Source organism: Harpegnathos saltator, unplaced genomic scaffold, assembly GCF_003227715.2.
Source record: "Harpegnathos saltator strain DR-91 unplaced genomic scaffold, Hsal_v8.6 scaffold202, whole genome shotgun sequence".
In the NCBI taxonomy this organism is placed as follows: Eukaryota; Metazoa; Arthropoda; class Insecta; order Hymenoptera; family Formicidae; genus Harpegnathos; species Harpegnathos saltator.
This window is the reverse complement of record NW_020229987.1, coordinates 2,257,130-2,275,960: the sequence shown is the minus strand read 5'-3', so window position 1 is coordinate 2,275,960 and position 18,831 is coordinate 2,257,130. Positions and strand designations below refer to the sequence as shown.

General features: G+C 40.2%; 1 protein-coding gene across 3 annotated transcripts in view; it reads left to right on the top strand.

The window, feature by feature from the left end:
• spri (Src homology 2 domain-containing protein sprint) overlaps positions 1-18,831 on the top strand; it is a 251,680-nt gene that overhangs the window by 26,093 nt on the left and 206,756 nt on the right. For all 3 annotated transcript variants that reach the window (XM_025298043.1, XM_025298044.1, XM_019844535.2), the window contains one exon: positions 208-281. In XM_025298043.1, the coding sequence (XP_025153828.1) occupies positions 208-281 (74 nt within the window). The remainder of the gene's footprint in view (positions 1-207; positions 282-18,831) is intronic.

The window sequence follows — 18,831 nt, the reverse complement described above, 5'->3', positions numbered from 1 at the left end:
ATCCGAATTTGAATTTTTTGTTGTGCAAGCGCTCTTGTTATCGATTCTCTCGAGGTCGACATACAAATTTCGAAATGCGCAGGTTCCGTAATGACAGCAACGTTTTATTCATCAGTCGTAGAGAGCTAGTTGAGAGCTATGTTGACCTATTACTGAAAGTCTATTTGAGCTTGGGCCTAACCCCGTTTATGCTTCTCTCTGTTTCAGCTACTTAACTCTTTGGCGACCGATTTGGACTGCATGCTGAGTGAGCTGTGCACAACGCCTGATTCCTACGACCGGTGAGTCCCTCTCGGTTCTTTTTTCCTCTTCACCTTCTCAAACCACCTCTCGAGGTCAAGTGCGGATGACCACTGGCCGCTTCGAAGCGCTAATCAATTGGGGAAACCGCATTCGAGTGTACGTCTCTTTATTGTCGTAGCTTGCGATTCGCGAAGAGATCAAAGTTCGATTAAAGCATTTATCACTTTAATTAAAGAATTATAAAACTAAATAATTAAAGAATTAAAGAACAAAAAAATTGAAGAATTAGAGAGTTAAAAATTTAAGGAATTAAAAGAATAAGAAAATAAAGAACTAAACAACTGAAAAAAGTTGAGAAATTGAAGAATTAAGGAATAAAAAGATTAGAAAGAAATGAAGAAAGATTTAAAAGATTAAAAATTAATCGAACGATTATAAAATTATAGAACTTACATATTTTCCAATTATCCTGAATTGTCAAATTTATATGATCAAATTGATAGCACAAATTCCTTTAAACAAAGCTGCAAATTTGTAACGTATTTATGTGCAATATTTATCGAGTTATATTTTTCCGAGGCGAAGAAAAATCGCAGTGCGGTTTCTTCGCTTGGGAAAAAATTCGGGCCGCGCCATAACGAGAGAACGAGTTTGAGGGGGGAGGAGAACACATTAACCGCCCTCTCTGCTACGTGGCGTCGGTTAAATCGAATTAATTCCTGTAATTTATGGCGAAAATCTCGCCATGCACGCCGAATAATTTCCATATCGCGAGGAATCCTCCTCGTGATCTATGAGAGAGACCCCGCTCACAATATCCTGCGGACATTATGTGGTGTATACCGGGTGGGCACAGCCGCTCATTAAATCTCAAATGAATCATACGCGCCCCGCTGTAAATCGATTTGTCCAATTTCGCGGTTTTATGCAAATTCCGACTATCTGTGACAAATCGCAACTGGCCACGGATGAGTTTCCCCCGACGATCGCTCGCCATTAAATGCCCGATCTCGCCGTCCCGTTTTGGCTCGGTACTTTTACCGAGCGAATATTTCTCACTTCCGCTATCGCTGTTTGACGGAACATTTCCCCATTTACGTTTATACACAACGTTCCATTCTTCTTTCTGCTCGTCGAACGTATTGCTTGTGAAAGATTCAAGGTTCGATCGTTACGATTGGAAGCACTGTATATACAGATTCCCCGAATATATAGATGGTGCAAACGCGGTAAGGGTTAAACCTTAAGATTTAACACATCTGGGGTGCGTCGTATTCACTACGGGAAGATGGACGACGCCTTTCTGTGAAAGGACGCGAGATTTCAATGGATTCCACAGGGGGGTTCGAAAACTCGCTCGAGTTTTCGGCGCTCCGCGTGACTCGACTCCGTGAGACGCATGATTAACTCGCGGCAATTAGCAAACGGAACAACGATTACGCGTGTTTCGTTTGGTACAAACGCGCCAGAGCTCAGCTTGCAAAGTGGAGCATAGGATCAGCGGGGCGAGAATAATGAAGAACAATAGCCTATTCGAATTGTCGTTCCGCGGTAGAAATAGCATGCGGTTTGCGCGAGCGCCCGCTCAGTTATTGCCCACTATCAATGTATTCTTATTAGTTGCAAAAATACTGACAAGAACTCTTGATAGAGTTTTATTCAGTGACTAAACTAGCTTACTGTGCGATACGTAGACCGATTCTTTCCAAGATATAGGGTACTATTCAGAGACAACGTGTAAAACCGTAATAATCTTACTTTAGTTCTGGCTTAGTTAGTCCTTTGGTCTGGCCTCTATCTATGAACTAACAATGAACTAAGACTTTATTATTCAGAGACATTTTTCCGAAATAGTTTAAGTTTGGTATCCGGACTAGGGAAATTAAACTCTTCAAATAGTATTCATAGTAGGATCTTATATTTATTCTTCTTAAATTTGTCTTTGGTCTTAAATTTATCCTCAGATACTTCGTAATCGTATCAATGAAATGCAATCACCAGGGAATTGTCAAAACGTGACTTTTGAAGTTCGTGTTTATATTTTAAGACTCTTTTTTTTAATTTGGGACAGTAAAATTACTCTCAATAGATACATCAAATACAATTAAGTAGAAAGTCTAATTGGGCCACAGAGGAGAAAAGTTTCCTGACGAATTCTATATTAAAAAGGAAGAACATTGTGGAGAAAAGATGTACGATACGAATACGAATAAAGTCAAACAAAAACATTGAAAAGAAATTCTTGATAACATCAATGGACATATCAGGGCCTATACATCTGTAGCAATTAAAAGATTAAACCAATCTTAGACTGTTACTTAGACTTAGGTTTAAATTAAATTTAAACTTAATTTAGATTAAATTTAATTTAGTTTAAATTTAATCTTAGGGTTTAATACAAGACTAAATCATGAAAAGTATCTCTGAATATAAATGTTAGTCTCTTCTTATACTATTATTAGACTACGATTAAACTAAAACTCATTTTGTCTCTGTGTCAACAAACAATTTCGTCTGAAACATTTTTTATTTGCCTAATATCTTTTGACATATTTAAGGAAAACTTAGTAACTTTTTCAACATTTAACTTAATTTAATATCTCGCTAACTATTCGTCGAAAAAAAGATAATACTAAACTCTTTTACTCTATTTAATCTCAAGAACATATTATTACAATAGTGTCCTAACTTTTATTAACTTATCGATCTTTGGATATTTTAAAATCATCAAATTAATAAAAGTCAAGGCACTATTGTAACAATATATTCTTGAGATAAAATAGAGTAAAAAAATCTAGTACTACTTTATCTTCCAACAAATAGCGAGATGTCGTAAATTACGTATTGAAAAAGTTATCAAATTTTCCTTAAATATCTCAAAAAATATTAGGTAAATAAAAAAATGTTTCAAACAAAAGTTATTAAAATTAATTAGTGGAAAAAGATAGTATAATAAAAAATTGGGGTTTCCATTTAAGAAAAATAATGATCAAATAATATTTGGAAAGTGATGCCATATGTAAACAAAATTACATGTTTTTTATGTCCCCTTTGAAACCATACAACTTTTGTCTGAAATGTTTCTTAGTATCCTTCATATTTTTCGAAATACTTGCCTGGCTCATTTATAATAGGACACTATCATAATAATAATATTACTCATAAAAGGCTTCTCGTACTATGACTTTAACCAATCTTGAAATTTTTCAATTAGCAATCACACACGAAATATGAAATACCACTTGTCCATTTTATAAGCAGTATAATTTAATTATTAATCAGTTAAATAGTTTTTTTTGTTCGTTTACTGTTCTGATCTCGTTCAATATATGGATTCCGATTTTGCATATCTTTCATACGCAGTAACTGCAGGAAAAGTGTTTCATATTGATCGAAGTCCCAACTAGTTTTATTTCTCGAATATCTGACAAAAGTTAATGTAACTGTTCAGTAACTGCATTCAGTAACTCGAAAATTGCATTAAATTTCCACCAGGATCTTTTGTGTGTGTATTCGCAGGAAAAGGGGGAGAGCAAAAATACCTCCCATATGTTCGGGGGCGGATCTTTGTACAATTTAGGTGAAACTACCACGAAAAGTCAGAAGCTGCGCAATTTTCCTGAAGATGCAAAGTAGAGGCGGATATTACGAGATGAAGCTGTGCTCTCCGGCCGGAAACGACGGACGGCTGGCAGGCCGCGCGGCAATTATGCATAATATTACGACACTAATTCTGCGCACATGTTACGAATTAGGTCATTTACTAGCCGTCGATGCTAATCTTGCACATATTCGCGATACTGGAATGGGCACCGCGCAGTCATTAGACGATACGTGATGACGGAAAACTGTGTTGAACTTTGAGTCTCCGCTTGAAACAAAATTGCGGGATAACACAGGAGGGAATATTTTTGGGTGTGGAGAGTGACAAGTTTCACGTGTGAAGAGTCTTGCACTGTTATACAGGATGTTATAAAAGTCCTGGAAGAGCAGAATAACTTGAAAAATATGAGTTCTAGAAAAAATTCGAAGTACTAGGTTTTTATGATTTTTTCCTGGCTATCTGACGGTGACCTTGGATTTGACCTTGACAATGATCTTGAAGGCCATTTCAAGGTTAGGTCAATTTTTTTAAATAGGATCCCATACTTTTGACCCCAGAAATGGAAAGAGCGGAAAATTTTACGTTCAGATATGACCTTGAACACTGCAAAATTGATCTCTGAAGGTCACATAAAGGTCTAAGCTTGTTTTAGGCTGAAAACGCGAATATCTTCGAAAATGCACCTGCTAGGGAGCAATGTTACGCATAAGAATAAGAATGTAGAGGTCAACGAGGGACATTCAGTCGTGGCCTTGCCCTTATTCTCAAGGTCATGAGTTAAGATTATTATTAAGGTCAAACCGGACTTTTTAGGACTGAAAATCCATACTTTTAACCTAAAAGTGTCAAGATTGAAAAATTTTACTTTCGGATATGACGTTTTCAACCTTGACCTTGTCAAAATTATGCGTTTTACTTCACTGATCGTGAAGTCTATTGAAAGTAAAGCGTCTCGGAACCCGACCACTGAAGGCAAGGTGTCTCAAATCCGACCATTGAAGGCAAGGTGTCTTAAACCCGACCAGTGAAGGCAAGGTGTCTCAAACCCGACTACTGAAGGCAAGGTTCAGTTAGTCCCGGCCACCGAAGGCAAAGCATCTTGTAACTCGACCTGAGATTACAAGAGGTGTTCAAAATGTTCCCCATTGACCGTTTGAGAGTGTGTTTGACAGGTCAAGGTTGAAAACATCATATCTGAACGTAAAATTTTTCAATCTTGACACTTTTAGGTTAAAAGTATGGATTTTCAGTCTAAAAAAGTCCGGTTTGACCTTAATAATAATCTTAACTCATGACCTTGAGAATAAGGGCAAGGTCACGGCTGAATGTCCCTCGTTGACCTCTACATTCTTATTCTTATGCGTAACATTGCTCCCTAGCAGGTGCATTTTCGAAGATATTCGCGTTTTCAGCCTAAAACAAACTTAGACCTTTATGTGACTTTCAGAGGTCAAATTTTGCAGTGTTCAAGGTCATATCCGAACGTAAAATTTTCTGCTCTTTCCATTTCTGAGGTCAAAAGTATGGGGTCCTATTTAAAAAAATTGACCTGACCTTGAAATGACCTTCAAGGTCATTGTCAAGGTCGAATCCAAGGTCACCGTCAGATAGTCAGGAAAAAATCATAAAAACCTAGTACTTTACATTTTTTCTAGAACTTATATTTTTCGAGTTATTCTGCTCTTCCGGGACTTTTATAACACCCTGTATATAAAAATTACATGCCAAAGTTCTCGAATTTAGAGACTTTTCATAATTTTGCACTTAGGAAAAAGAATCACGAGATTCTTATCTCGGGCAGATTAGAGTTGCTTTCTTCATATAATGCGGAGCTTTCAAATAAATTGACGGAATAAGATTGAATTTTATTCTCCGGTGAGATCGTCCGAAGATTGATTAATCAATTAAACACCCGCTACTTCGACATTCGATATTGCAAAAAGTACATATTTTTCTTTCCGTTCCGTTTGGAAGAAGTAGTTTTATTATATTTAATATATGATATACAGTTTTAAATTATATATTTAATATATTTTAGACTAAAATGATTTTTTCAAGCTTCTCTCGATCGCGAAAGGACGAGATGCTGGGAAAATGTCTTTAAAGTATCAAAAAGATTTTTCAAATTTAAATGGCGCATAAATCCACCTGTTTTTTCCGCGTTTCTTCGGATTGGAGTGGCATTTAAATAGAACGCCGTTCTACATTACAACATACTCCGACACACTGTTAGAATAGCCGAGTTTTGAAAACAAGCAAAAAAATTCGACTCCACAGCGCTTTACAGATTCTATCGATGTATTCGGCAGTGGGAAAAATACATACGCGCGGGCGCGAAATGCACGTCGTTCTCGGGATTTGAGTGCTCCGATGTCATACTACTGCAAATTGCGCACGAGAGAGTGTGAGTTCGCGGCGACAGCTATAAAAAAGTTTTTAAAAATAAATAAAAATTCGCACATGTGTCAACGACAACGAGCGTTTTTTTCGGAAACGCTCTTTTTCACTCTTCTTCTTCTATCTCGCTCTCTCTCTCTCTCTCTCTCTCTCTCTCTCTCTCTCTCTCTCACTGCTATCCGCAGGGGCGAACATCGATGTTTCCATCGCGAATTTGACGAACAAAAGTGTCGAGCGTGTCGGCGGCGGAGGACGACATTTCCGGCGTATATGAAAACAACGCGGGGGAAAGAACGGAACGAGCTCGATATCTTTATCGGAAGCAGAGAGACAGCGAGAGAACAAGAGAGAGCAAGAAGGGAGTGGAATGGAGAGAGGGAGGGGGAGAGAGAGAGAAAAAGAGAAAAAGAACGAACGGATAGGAGAAAAATTGGAAATTTCATTCGCAAAACGCGTTCGTGTCACTCCTCCGTTCCGTCTCGGCTAATTTGCATACAACAGTGGCTCGCAGCCGAAAACAGTGGTAACGCGATTTCCAACTTTATCTGCATTCGATCGCGTATCGGATCGTGGATCTGGCAATTTTTCGTCAACGCGATGCTCGCTCGTACTTATTCGCATGTCGCTTGCTATTCGCCGCCCAAAGGGACATCTTGTCCCGAGGCGAAATGAAATACTCCGCGCAACTTCGTAGTATTCGCCAAGTTGCGTGTTGGTCGAAGTAAGCAGCACTCGAATCGACGCGTTCGCATCCCGTCTAATCTAAGAAGATTGACAGTGGAGGATGGTGATGGAGAAAGACGGAATTTCTCCTCGTGCCCACTTCTCTCGCCGCGTCTATAGGGTGCGATTGTGAGCCACTGTGCACAGTCGATATACGAACGTATAAACCGAAGGGCGGGCTCGATCATTGCTGTTATTCCCGTCACGTTCTGCGCAAGGATTAAATGCCGCGACGTGACGCGTTGAAAAGCGCAGAATGAAACGATATATGTATCGCTCAATTTTTTAAAGAGACGTAATCCGGAAAATTCTCCAATTTCCACCGGAAGTCTCGTCCACAGAGAATATCGGAATTACTTTCGTTTTTTAACATTATGTTTCTTCCTTTTTTGGATATTATCTTATTTCGAACATTTACTTCCATATATCCGTGACGTGAAAGCGTATATTTTATTCAGCGAAATGAAGTCTCTTTCGCCTTTCCTCCCTTTCCTCTCTCTCTCTCTCTCTTTCTTTCTCTCTTTTCTCTTCGCGTTCAATGTTTATTATTAAATAAAATAATAATACACGGGAGCGAACTTAAAATTTCGTTAAATTTCACCCGGGGGATGAGAATCCTTTCTGCTTTTCCTTTCCTCTCTCTTTCTCTCTATCTCCGAAAGTCCGCTGAAAAAGAAAAATGGACCGTTCTGTAGATCGTCAAGTATGAAATCCCTCAAATTACTGCTCGGACAGCTGTTAAGAGGGAAGGAGTGGATAAGCGCGAGACTAAAGTGAGCCACAGACTGAATCCGGAGTTCGCCGTGTTGTTAAGAATTTGAAGTGCACGACTGGACAGACCGGAAAGAGAGAAGGGGAGACGGAAAAAGGGAGACACGCGTAATACACTCACGCTCTCGGGAGACTTTTGATCGACGACGACGTCGTAAGCAGATTTCCTGGCTGGTCCCGCGCCACTGTCACTTACAGCCCTTCGCATAAGGGGTAGGCCAGAGAAAGAGAGGGTGGCAGGGCGAAGCGTAGAATTGAAATGAAATTCCGAGCTCGGGCCCTTCTTCTTCGACCACGTGCGTACTGCTCTCGCGGTTGAATTATTATCGGCTGGTAATCCCGCTAAAAAGTTCGCCGTCATTCCTCTCCTCGTTCTGAATATCGTTTAGGATGTTAGGTTGGAGTGAAGGACTCGTCGCGAAATCGAAAACGCGCGAATGCTACTTCGCAGTAATTTCCATTTCGTACAGAGGCATCTTTTTTAAAACAGGATAAAAAAGAAGATAAAAAATAAGCTATGTTCACATGTTCCCCTACGCATGTATATTTCGGAAACAGTGCATAAATCCAAAATTTTAGCGGTTATAGATATACATACGCACCAAATATTTATTTTGAAGCTTTCTTTAGGAAGTTTTAAAAAAAAGTAAAACCGAAATTCAAATACACTCAGTGCGCCCGAGCCACGCTAAAATAATTGCTAATGATATCAGGTACTCGAGTCAAATGAGAATAATTCGTGCGAAAATAATGTAAAAAAGAATGAAATAATAATGCACGGGAAATGAAATAATAATACATACATATATAATAATACATATATACAATAATAATACACGGAAATAATAATAAAATAGTATAATATAAAATATAACATAATATATAATAAATAATATAATATGAAATAATAATAAAATAATAGTAAAATAAACGTTAGGAAAAGATGTGATAAACATCGAAAACGATTATAATTTATAGAAATATTAATAATTGTTTCTCAATCACAAATTTTTAATGATAATAGTAATGAAATAACTTCTTTATCTTACTTTATCTTACTTTAGCAATAATGAAACAGTACATGTCGTATGATTAAAGTTATCCTTTGTTTTTACTCTTCAAATAAAATATATCTCGCGTCATTTTCCACTTTCTAGCATGTTTTCAGTTTCGGGATATTTTCTATCGTCTTTCAACTATTTCATCCCACGTCCGCAAAATGACTCGTCTCTTGAGCTTATGAAATCGTCGACCCAATGAAATTCTTTTATGTCTTTCTCGGGGGTTTCAATGATAAGGGATAATTTCTTACAAAGATTATTCCGGGGTAATTTTACACCTAATTGCGCCACACAAGTTTCTTGATATCACGCTGCCACTTTTGCAATTGCTCGTGATTTCCAGCGACTCTTCTTCGCATTGTTAGGCCTTTGTGATCGAGAATGCGTGCGTACATTTTAATAACGGCCTAATGGCCGTATTAAGAATTTAATAACACGTTCCACCGACTTAATGACGCATTTCTCTCCACTGGCATACAACGCGTACTCGCACACATTTTATACCCGAATATTTCCCCTACCATTAAGCGAGTACATCTCGACAAACGTGGATTTCGTGAGTGCAGCAAATCCGCTTTTAATGCGTGCTCCTCCTTTCTATCTTCTCTCGTTCGGCGATATACGCTCTTGACGTGGAAAAATAATGCAATTCCTCATCTCCTCGTCCTCCCATACCCACCTTGTCCCCCGCCAAGCTCAGACACCAGGCTACAGCTGCGCGATTGCGACATTAGATTCGCGTTAGACTGGACCAGAGAACATCCGGAGCGTTCGCTACGAGGAGAGAAGAGATAACATTCTCGCCAGGACACGTAAAAACGCGTGTTTACTGCCTAGCTTTACCGCCGTTTCCCCGGCCTCTGACTCGCCTCGAACGACCGAAATGGAATTCCTATCCAGGCCAGCCGTGAAATAAAATGCCGCACCGCGAAGATGTATGGAAGCCCCTTTCGTCTTTTGTGTCGGATAAATCGATTTGGGATATTATATATCGTGTGTATAGTTATTAAACTTGTTCGAAGACGGCCGCTTTAGCGATGGACGCGCAGTATTGAGATCCACATTCACGTTAAATGTCATGAAGCCATGCGTATTGGAATGCTCGTGTAACGAGTTCATGAGAGTGCACTTTTCCTTCTTTTGATTAGTGAGTCAAAGTAGCACACGATTTATGTGATACGGTTCTCGTGATTGGCAGATCATATGATAGAACAAAAAGTAAAACAAACCGAATTTCAGGGTTAAATTTTGTTGTATAAACCGCGGTCGAGTCAAGTTGAAGAAAAACCGATGCGGATAAATGATCTGTTGTTGAAATGCTAACTACAAGTCAACAGTAAAAACTGGAGCATTGAAAGAAGCATAAACATCTTACCGAAAGAATTAGGATAGTTAGTCCGCCAAGCAAAAGCCTGAGATTGAAATCGTTTGATTCGATTCGAGTTGTTTCAACCGATCCGCTTTCTAACGGTGTATGTTGGAGAGATCGCAAGTTGTACCTCGTTTGTACGATTATAATTGCTCGCCGACAGAGTGTGCTAAATTTAAAATAATTTCTTATCGACATAGCAAAACAAAAGCTTACATCAGCACGGTCATATATGTCGAATCGGGTTCTGGAGACGAGTCAAGAAAATTGGGATTACATATTGGGTTCATAGCGAACGTTAAATATATCTTACCGACTTTCAAGTTGAGAAACAATGTCACAAGCGCGAGGTTTGTAAAAAAAAAGCGGAACTTACAATCAGAAAATTATGTTTAACATCAAACGTACGTTAGAGGCCCCGGAATACCCAGAACTATGCAATGAGTTAGGGAACGCAGACTTGCGACGTTGTTCGAGCTTCTCCTTGAGCGAAGTTAAATCGGTAGACGTGCCTCGCAACTTCGAATTCCCCGCACGGCACGACGTCGCTTCACAAACCGAGGTTTCCCGCGGTTCTTCAGCATAGAGGCAGACTTCCACAGAGGATCGGAGAACCTGTGACGAAGAGAGGAGAGAAAGAGCACGCGAGGAGGGAGAGAGAGAGAGAGAGAGAGAGAGACAGAGAGAGAAAGAGAGAGAGAGAGAGAGCAAGAGCGAAAGAGGAATCTGATGGAGTTTGAGCTACGATGCTCACGGGAGTTGAGATGTTCTCGTGGAAGCTGCATCTTGCGGCTATATACCAAGACGAACTGCTACTGGAACGGCAGCGTCCCCCTTGTGTATGCGGTCGCGCATAACCACGCCTAGGAGCCTTGCAGACGGCGAAACCGTCCAGGACATCGCCTGTCCGAAATTTATGGCGCTATCGCGTCGCGGCTTCTCCTCTGCTATTGGCAGTTTTGGGTGTCCTGAGTAACTCCCTCGGACGCAGGAAGTGGCGTCCGATAATATATCGACGTGGGCGCTCGTTAGAAAAGAATGATTGAGGATGTAGGAGGCAGATCGTGTGATGGAAAAACGCCCGTGAAGTGCAGAGAAGATCGAGGAAGGATTTTAAGAAACGACTAAAAGATGGCTAATATCGGTATCTTGCCGATAGGCCCCCTAATGAAAATGTAAGCACGGTCGATCTTATTGAAAAGAAAATAACTAATGTGTTAATACAGGCTAGATTAAATGTTTCAGCGTGTTATCATCTCGTTACTGGCTTACTCACTGAAATGCAGAGTCGACTTTCTGATCTAGCCGTTATCCGGCTATTACATATCGGATATGTTAAAATAGACAGCTATTGGCACTTTGAAATTGGATAGAATGAGATGGAAATTGAAGTTGTGTTATTCCATAGAAATCATTAGCTAATTTATATAGCCGCTAACAGATATGAATATTTCTAACAGATGTAAGCATTACATCAGTGGCTAATAGCGATGCTAAGTACAAATTTATTACCCCGTAACCATACAATCAGAGTCAACTTCTACTCGGGTCTTATTAGTCGTTAACGAAGGTTGGCCTTCAACCCGCATTAAAATGAAGAGAAATTCGAGAAATTAAGAGCGAATGGCGGGAGAAGTAGAATAATACGTCAGGGGGGGGGGGAACGTCGAACTGCTCCCAACTTTTAATTCCCCAGAAAGCAGATGACGACAGATGAGCCTAAGACGACGGCAGTGAGTTCGGGCGACGTAGGTCCGAGCGATTGTTCGAAGGGTAGAGAACAAGGGTAGGAGAACTTCCTACGAGAACTCGGGGCGAATCGCTGTCGGTCGATCTCTTTGCGAGGAGAGAGGAACGTTGATTTGCAAGAGTGAGAGAGAGAGAGAGAAAGAAAGAGAGAAAGAAAGAGAGAGAGAGAGAGAGAGAGAGAGAGAGAGAGAGAGAGAGAGAGAGAGAGAGAGAACTGCGCGAATCGCGAGGCTCGACTCCGGCTATCCATGCGAGAGAGAGGAGGAGAGAGAGGGAGAAAGAGGAGAGACGATCGAATTATCGGGAAACTCGATACAGCGACGCCGGGGATTCCCGCCGCGGCTCGGTTTCTCCGGCTACACCGGATATTCCCCTGATTTCTGACAGCTAACGCGAGTCTGATGTTTACCGAGGGGACCGTTGCCGCCGCCGCCGCTGCTGCGAGTATGTGCGCACATCGCCACCCTTATATATATCCGTGGGCACCCCATATCGTTAGCGGATAGACAAAGGGTGCGTCGCCGGAATACCGGGTATGCCCCGAAGGCGTCGCTAATTCCGTCGATAATAGATTTCGCAGCGCAACGCAGCGCACTGTGCGCCCCCGTGGCTCACGCCTCGCTCGCGCAGATTACGCCGGAAAACGGGAGCGTTTGAATTTTTCGCAGGTTTTCTCCCTCGCTATCCTAGTTGCTGTCGCATCTTCATGAGGAAAGGAGATACCGGCTTGGAGCGTGTTATTAAAAATTCCTCGGTTTTTTAATCACCGCGAGGCTGAGCAGAAATGCGAACCATGCGCATGGCAATGTTCTTCACTGAAACAATGGCGCGCAATTCTTCCCCGACGAAATTTAATCTATCAGAGACAGCGCGAGAGCTGACTATTGCTCGGGCCGCGAATGTCGTTCGCCAATCGTGAGGCAATAACTGCACTCACTAAAGCTAACATAACAATAACAAACAATAACAACGATGACAATGACGATGACAATGAATTAACATTAGCAATACGTTAGTTTGAGTTCGTAGAAGCCGATTCTTATCCTAAATTCTGCAACAACTTTCTAATCCAACGATAACTTTGCCGAATTCAAGAGCACGCTCTTAAAAAAGATAAGCGGCGTCGCTAACATGTGTGTGTGTGTGTGTGTGTGTGTGTATGTGTATGTGTGTGAGAGAGAGAGAGAGAGACGTCTGCTTTTCGCGGTACTTCAAGATTAAAGATCTCGACGCGCGCTGTCGCGACACCGTGCGGAGTATTGTCGGTCTTTAATTAACTCTCACGTCTGCTCCCGTAACTCCTGGTTGGTATGCAACCTAGTCTAACAATCACCTAATTTCCGCCAGCCGTCAACGACAGTCGTCGCACCGTCGAAATGTCGTTTGAAACAGAGTCGCGCTCTGTCGCCGACAGACATCAGACCTCCGTCATTGCGATATTCGCGGGCGCGCGTTGGTGTACAGGGCGACACAAATGGATCGGTTCGAGATACAGTTCCTTTCCGACATTCTTTGCTCTTTCTCTTGTCTTTATTTGGAGAAAAAGCGTTCTCGTATCAATTGAATAATGCAATGAATATTAGCAAGAATTAAAATTATTGTCGTTATAGAGAAAGAGAGAGAAGTGAGAAAGTTTTTGTAGGATTTTTGATCGTATTTCTTTTGTTGACACGACGTTAACCAATGAAGGAAAATTCCTGTTTGGGCAAATGCACAATTTGCTTAATTTATTATAATTAATTATACTTCTTATAAATTAATTATAATTAATTATTTATTGTTCTCTACAATAACTGTTTTAGAGAGAAAGAGAGAGAGAGGGAGAGAGAGAGAGAGAAAGAAGAATGCATTAGTTTTATATCAAACTTCATTAACTTATTTAAAAATCTATTAAGAAATTTTCTTTTTATAAGAAAGAAATTTTTATATATATCAAAATTGCAATTATTATGTTATTTATTAGGAATACAAAAAAACAGTTTTATTTCCATTTCGACTTATATTTTCCTTTGTATCAAAATCGAATTATTTGCTCGATTAATATTTAAAATACTCGATTAATATTTAAAATGCTGTTAGATATCTTGCATTTTCTATTACTGTGGTTGTTCAATATTCTACAAAATATTTAGTAAATAAGCTCGTTGAGCTATTTACCGCTATATGGCGCACGATTGTTTTCCTTTCTCGTAGTCCAAATTTACTCAATACTTACATAAAAAGACGTAAACAATATGTAAGAATATCACAGTTCTTTTGTAATAGTTATATGTAAATTTTTAGAAGTCGGGACTGCTATATGCCGTCCTGACTCGTAATAATTGACAAAAATAATTTTATTTCGAGTAAATATATTTTAGATTTAATGCAATGGCCTTATTTTATCGGTGCAATTGAGTAATCGTTTCAAATTTCAAGTTGTCGTTTATCATCATGTTATTTCTTATCTCACGCGTATTGTTCGAAAAGAAATATATCCCAGAACAATAAAGGATCTACTTGTAACAGAGGCTTACAAAAGTTCGATGGATATTTCTAGTTATGTTTCTATAATATTATTAACATACATTAAACGCTACACCGATTTTGATCGACTTTTCGTTTCGGCAGTGCATAAACATACAAAACATAAATAAGAGATAACGAGATGAGAGATGGGAGAGTGCCGACTTGCCGAGTCGACTAACGAACCGTCAGTTAGTCTCAAGCCACAAGAAAGTTACGTTCTATAAAGTATATTTATCTATCAATTATTTTAAAAAGTATTTGCCCATAAAACTAATTCAATAATATTTGGTCGAGAAATAGGGAAAAATTTAACGAAGAATGTTGTAACTTTCTGTAATGCCTACAAAAGGATACTGTACCTTCATTTAAACTGTTTTAATAAAATCATTAACGAATAATAAGGTATTATTTTCCGCAGGAAACGGCGTAGCGTTTAACATATTAAAACATTCCTGACTGAACGAGATAAACTCATATTTGAACGAATGCACGATTTGCTCTTTCTCTCTCTCTCTCTCTCTCTCTCTCTCTCTCTCTCCCCCTCTCCTTCTCCCTCTCCCTCTCCCTCTTCCTCTTTCCCTCTCTCACACACATACACTTTCTCTCTCTCTCTCTCTCTCTCTCTCTCTCTCTCTCTCTAGGATATTTGAGACATTGTGTTATTAATATAATTTAAAATAGATATTGTTAGGAACATTATATGCCACGCAAGTAATATTATGCTCCTAGTAGATTACTTTCGACGTTTGCGAAACTACCATATTCCTATAAAGTGATTAGTTACGTCACGATCCACTGTCAGAGTCATGTACGATCGTTATCGATCGTTAGCAGCAGAAGAAGGGAATCAGGACTTGTGCGAAAGGGTCTTCGAGTGGAACACATAGCCAGCGGCAAATCCTTCCCTCTCTTCCCCCATGTAACCAATTTATGGTCTACATCGATTACAACACCCTCGATCGTGGTGGACACGGATCGTTATCTTAATGATTATATAGATGTTTCGTACAGCGAAACGCAGAATCAATGAGAAGGACGTTTTAACCCTTCCGTATTTTTGCCACTTGGGGAGATACGATTTATAAATTATATTATTCATTTATTCGTGAATTGAAGATAGGAGACCAAGGAAACATTCAAATATTATTTAAATCGTATCAGTATTCAAAGGCTCTTGTTATATTATAGCTCCTTAATTCTTTAAACGAAGTACAAAATAATCCTCTAATGATTTTGCATCAAAGATAATCCCTCAATTATTTTATACTAAAATATAAAAAATCTTTCGATTTTTGTACCAAAGTAATGCACTCGAACGCGAATTCTTGCTCAAACTTACCTTTGTTATCTGAAATTACGTGGTTTTATTGTTTCGCTAATTTCGCTCGAATTTAAATCTCCGAGATTCCGTTCGCTCAGAATTTCCCGACGCGGCAGACGGATTAGGAAGGGGACGCGGAACTGGCGGCGAGCACTTTCCCGGCCGGGAGGATGCGACAAAGTGTTTATATATTTAATCGCGATCGGCGGTGGGCCCGTCGCTTTATGGAGCGTCGCGCTATAAAAGGGTCGCGCGCGGCATTCGAGCGGAACGATAACGCCCGATAGCTCATCTTTTACGTTCCGCAATCGCGGCCTTACCCTTCTTTCTTGCTCCTCCCTCTGTCCCCACGCTCTCACTCTCCTCTCTCTTCTTTCGCCCTCGCCCCCATTTGCTATATATTTCTCCTTTCTTCCGAAGTGCCATTAAAGGGGAAGAAAGGGACCGGTCCGCCGAATTTCCGCGCGCGCGAGCGAGAGTTTTACCTCGGCTACGAGCGCGTGTCCTCGCGCAATAAAGCTTTCGCTCGAGCGGACAGGAAAAACCCCGGAACGTGGTTCCGCGAGGTGAAAAGGAAAAGAAGGAAACGCGGGGGAAAAAAGAGGAAATGGCGGGAGTCGTGATTTTCCATCGACGCGCGGGTGAAAGTGAGATATAATCGATGTTACCCCGTAATAAATAAAAGAGATGCCGTGTAAGAGAAATTTCTCAGCGCGAGAGTACACTCCTGAATTTTTCTACGTCATTTTCGTATTGTAGATATTTATTGATTTTATTATTGCTATCTTTATTGATGGAAAAACGAGTCTCTTAATGCTATGACATATACACGCGAAGGTGATGTAGAAAGTGGGAAAAAAATACGAGATTTAAAAGCATCCTTTCGTGGTCTCAAAATGTCTTTTACTCGGATAATAGAAAGACAGCCGATCAGTGGAATTTCAGTCATTTATATACAGCTAATAATTTCGTTTGTGTAAAATGAATTCTCCAATACGTCGGCTTCAAACAGCAATATTTAAGTGAAAGAAATTCAGAAAGCAACAAGCATGTATTCTTATATTTATATCGGAGTAAATTCGATTTCAATATTTCTTTCTCATCTCGGAGATGAATAATTATATGGTTTGCTGTACGATGTAAAATTAAAAGCCAATAGCAGAATATTCATGCACTGTTTATTCTGCTCGGAATTAATTCATGCAAAGAAAAAGAAAGAAAGATTCATGCCAGAAAAGAGAGAAAAACGACAAACGATGTTAAGGGAAAAATCTCCGGGAGCCACTGGATTGCACATACTACTGTGATCAAAAAGTATCCGAACTTTATTTTTTAAAAATCGCGGGTAAACTGTAAATCAAATCCGTTAGCTTTCTTAAGTTAATACACATGTCTTTCACATTTGGTGAAAAAATCATGGCGTTCCTTCAAGCCGTTTGAAAATGGCAGTTGTTTATGTCAGTGAAGATTGTTGTGCACGGCGATTTTTACGATGATGTCAAAAAATATGGAGCAAAGAATTTGTTTAAAATATTGTGTTGCGAACGAAATTTCGTTTACAAACACATTCAAAATATTGCAAAAAGCTTATGGCGATAATTGTTTATCGAAAACAAGTACGTTTGAGTGGTTTAAGAAGTTTCAAGAAAGACGAGAATCCGTTGAGGACGACCCACGGCTCTGGAAGACCATCAACGGATGACGCTCACATTGAGAAAGTGAAAGAATTGGTGCTCCAAAGTCGTCGATTGACTGTGCGAGAGATATAGCAGATGAAGTTGGAATGTCATTTGGATCGTGCCAGCACATTTCGTCCAATGTACTGGACATGAAACGGGTGGCATTACGCTTGATTTCGAAAAACCTGAACACACCATCGCATACCTCGACACTTGTGCCTGAATTTCTGACAAAAACTCAACGAATGTCGTTCCGCAAGCACCGTATTCACCAGACATAGCCCCCTGCGACTTTTTCCTGTTCCACCTACCGGAAAAACCACTTCGCGGACAACGTTTCGAATCGATTGAGGACATCAAAGAAAAATCGCTACGTGAATTGAAGGCCATATCGTCTACCGCGTATGAGCGATGTTCCCAGGATTGGATCAAACGCTGGCATATGTGCGTTGCAAGCAACGGGGACTATTTTGAAGGAGACTATAGGAATTTTGATGATTGAATTGTAATTTTGATTTTTAAAAATAAGGTTCGGATACTTTTTGATCACAGTAGTATGAAGAAATACTACGAAAATACGCCGGTATATTACGGAAGAAGGCTCCTTTCCGTAATGTCTCTCGCTCGCTCGCTCATTCGTTCGTTCACTTTCACACAGTCTCTCTTCCGTCTCTCTCACTCTCTCTTTCTCTCTTTCGTCTCTTTTCCCTTCTCGAAGACAAAAATGAAAAGGGAACAGCTCGCGCGCGCGCGTAGCCGGCAACTCAATCGATAGCGGTCCACCCTTGAATTATGCACGCTCTGGTCGGCAGGAAACGAAGCGTCTTCTTTTAAGGGTCGCCCACACGGTTAGCGGTCTCCTCCTGCAAACTTCAACGAGTCAATGTGTTTTGCTTTACCGACACTGCACCGTAAGTACACGATCCTTTCAGCTTGAGGACACGAGATTGCGAGCAGCACTAAGAAAAAAAGGAACAAAAAGAGATCGAGGCAAAAGGAACAATTAAAGACGAGGAGAGGAAAAAAGGAATGAACTTCTACGAAAGTATGAATTCTTTTTTCATACTAATACTATACAATATACTATACAGTAATATCATTCCTTATTTATTTATTTAATAATTCGTTTTGTTCCGTCGTACGGTCTTTTCATAATCGCTCTCTGGGACGTTGCACGAACGAGGAAATTCACTCGAGCTTTTTTCCGCGTTCTTGCGATTGATTTGGCGGCGCGTCCGATGTTTGCTCGCGACAGTCTGGATAGGTGCAATTTTTCAACCGACTGTTCCGATATTCTCAGTTCGCTTTGTGACGCGATGCGACGCGACGGGACGCGCCGGTCTCCGTATCGGGTCGCGGATTTGACAGGAGCTCTCGATGAACAAGATCGCCTGTCTGCGGCGCGG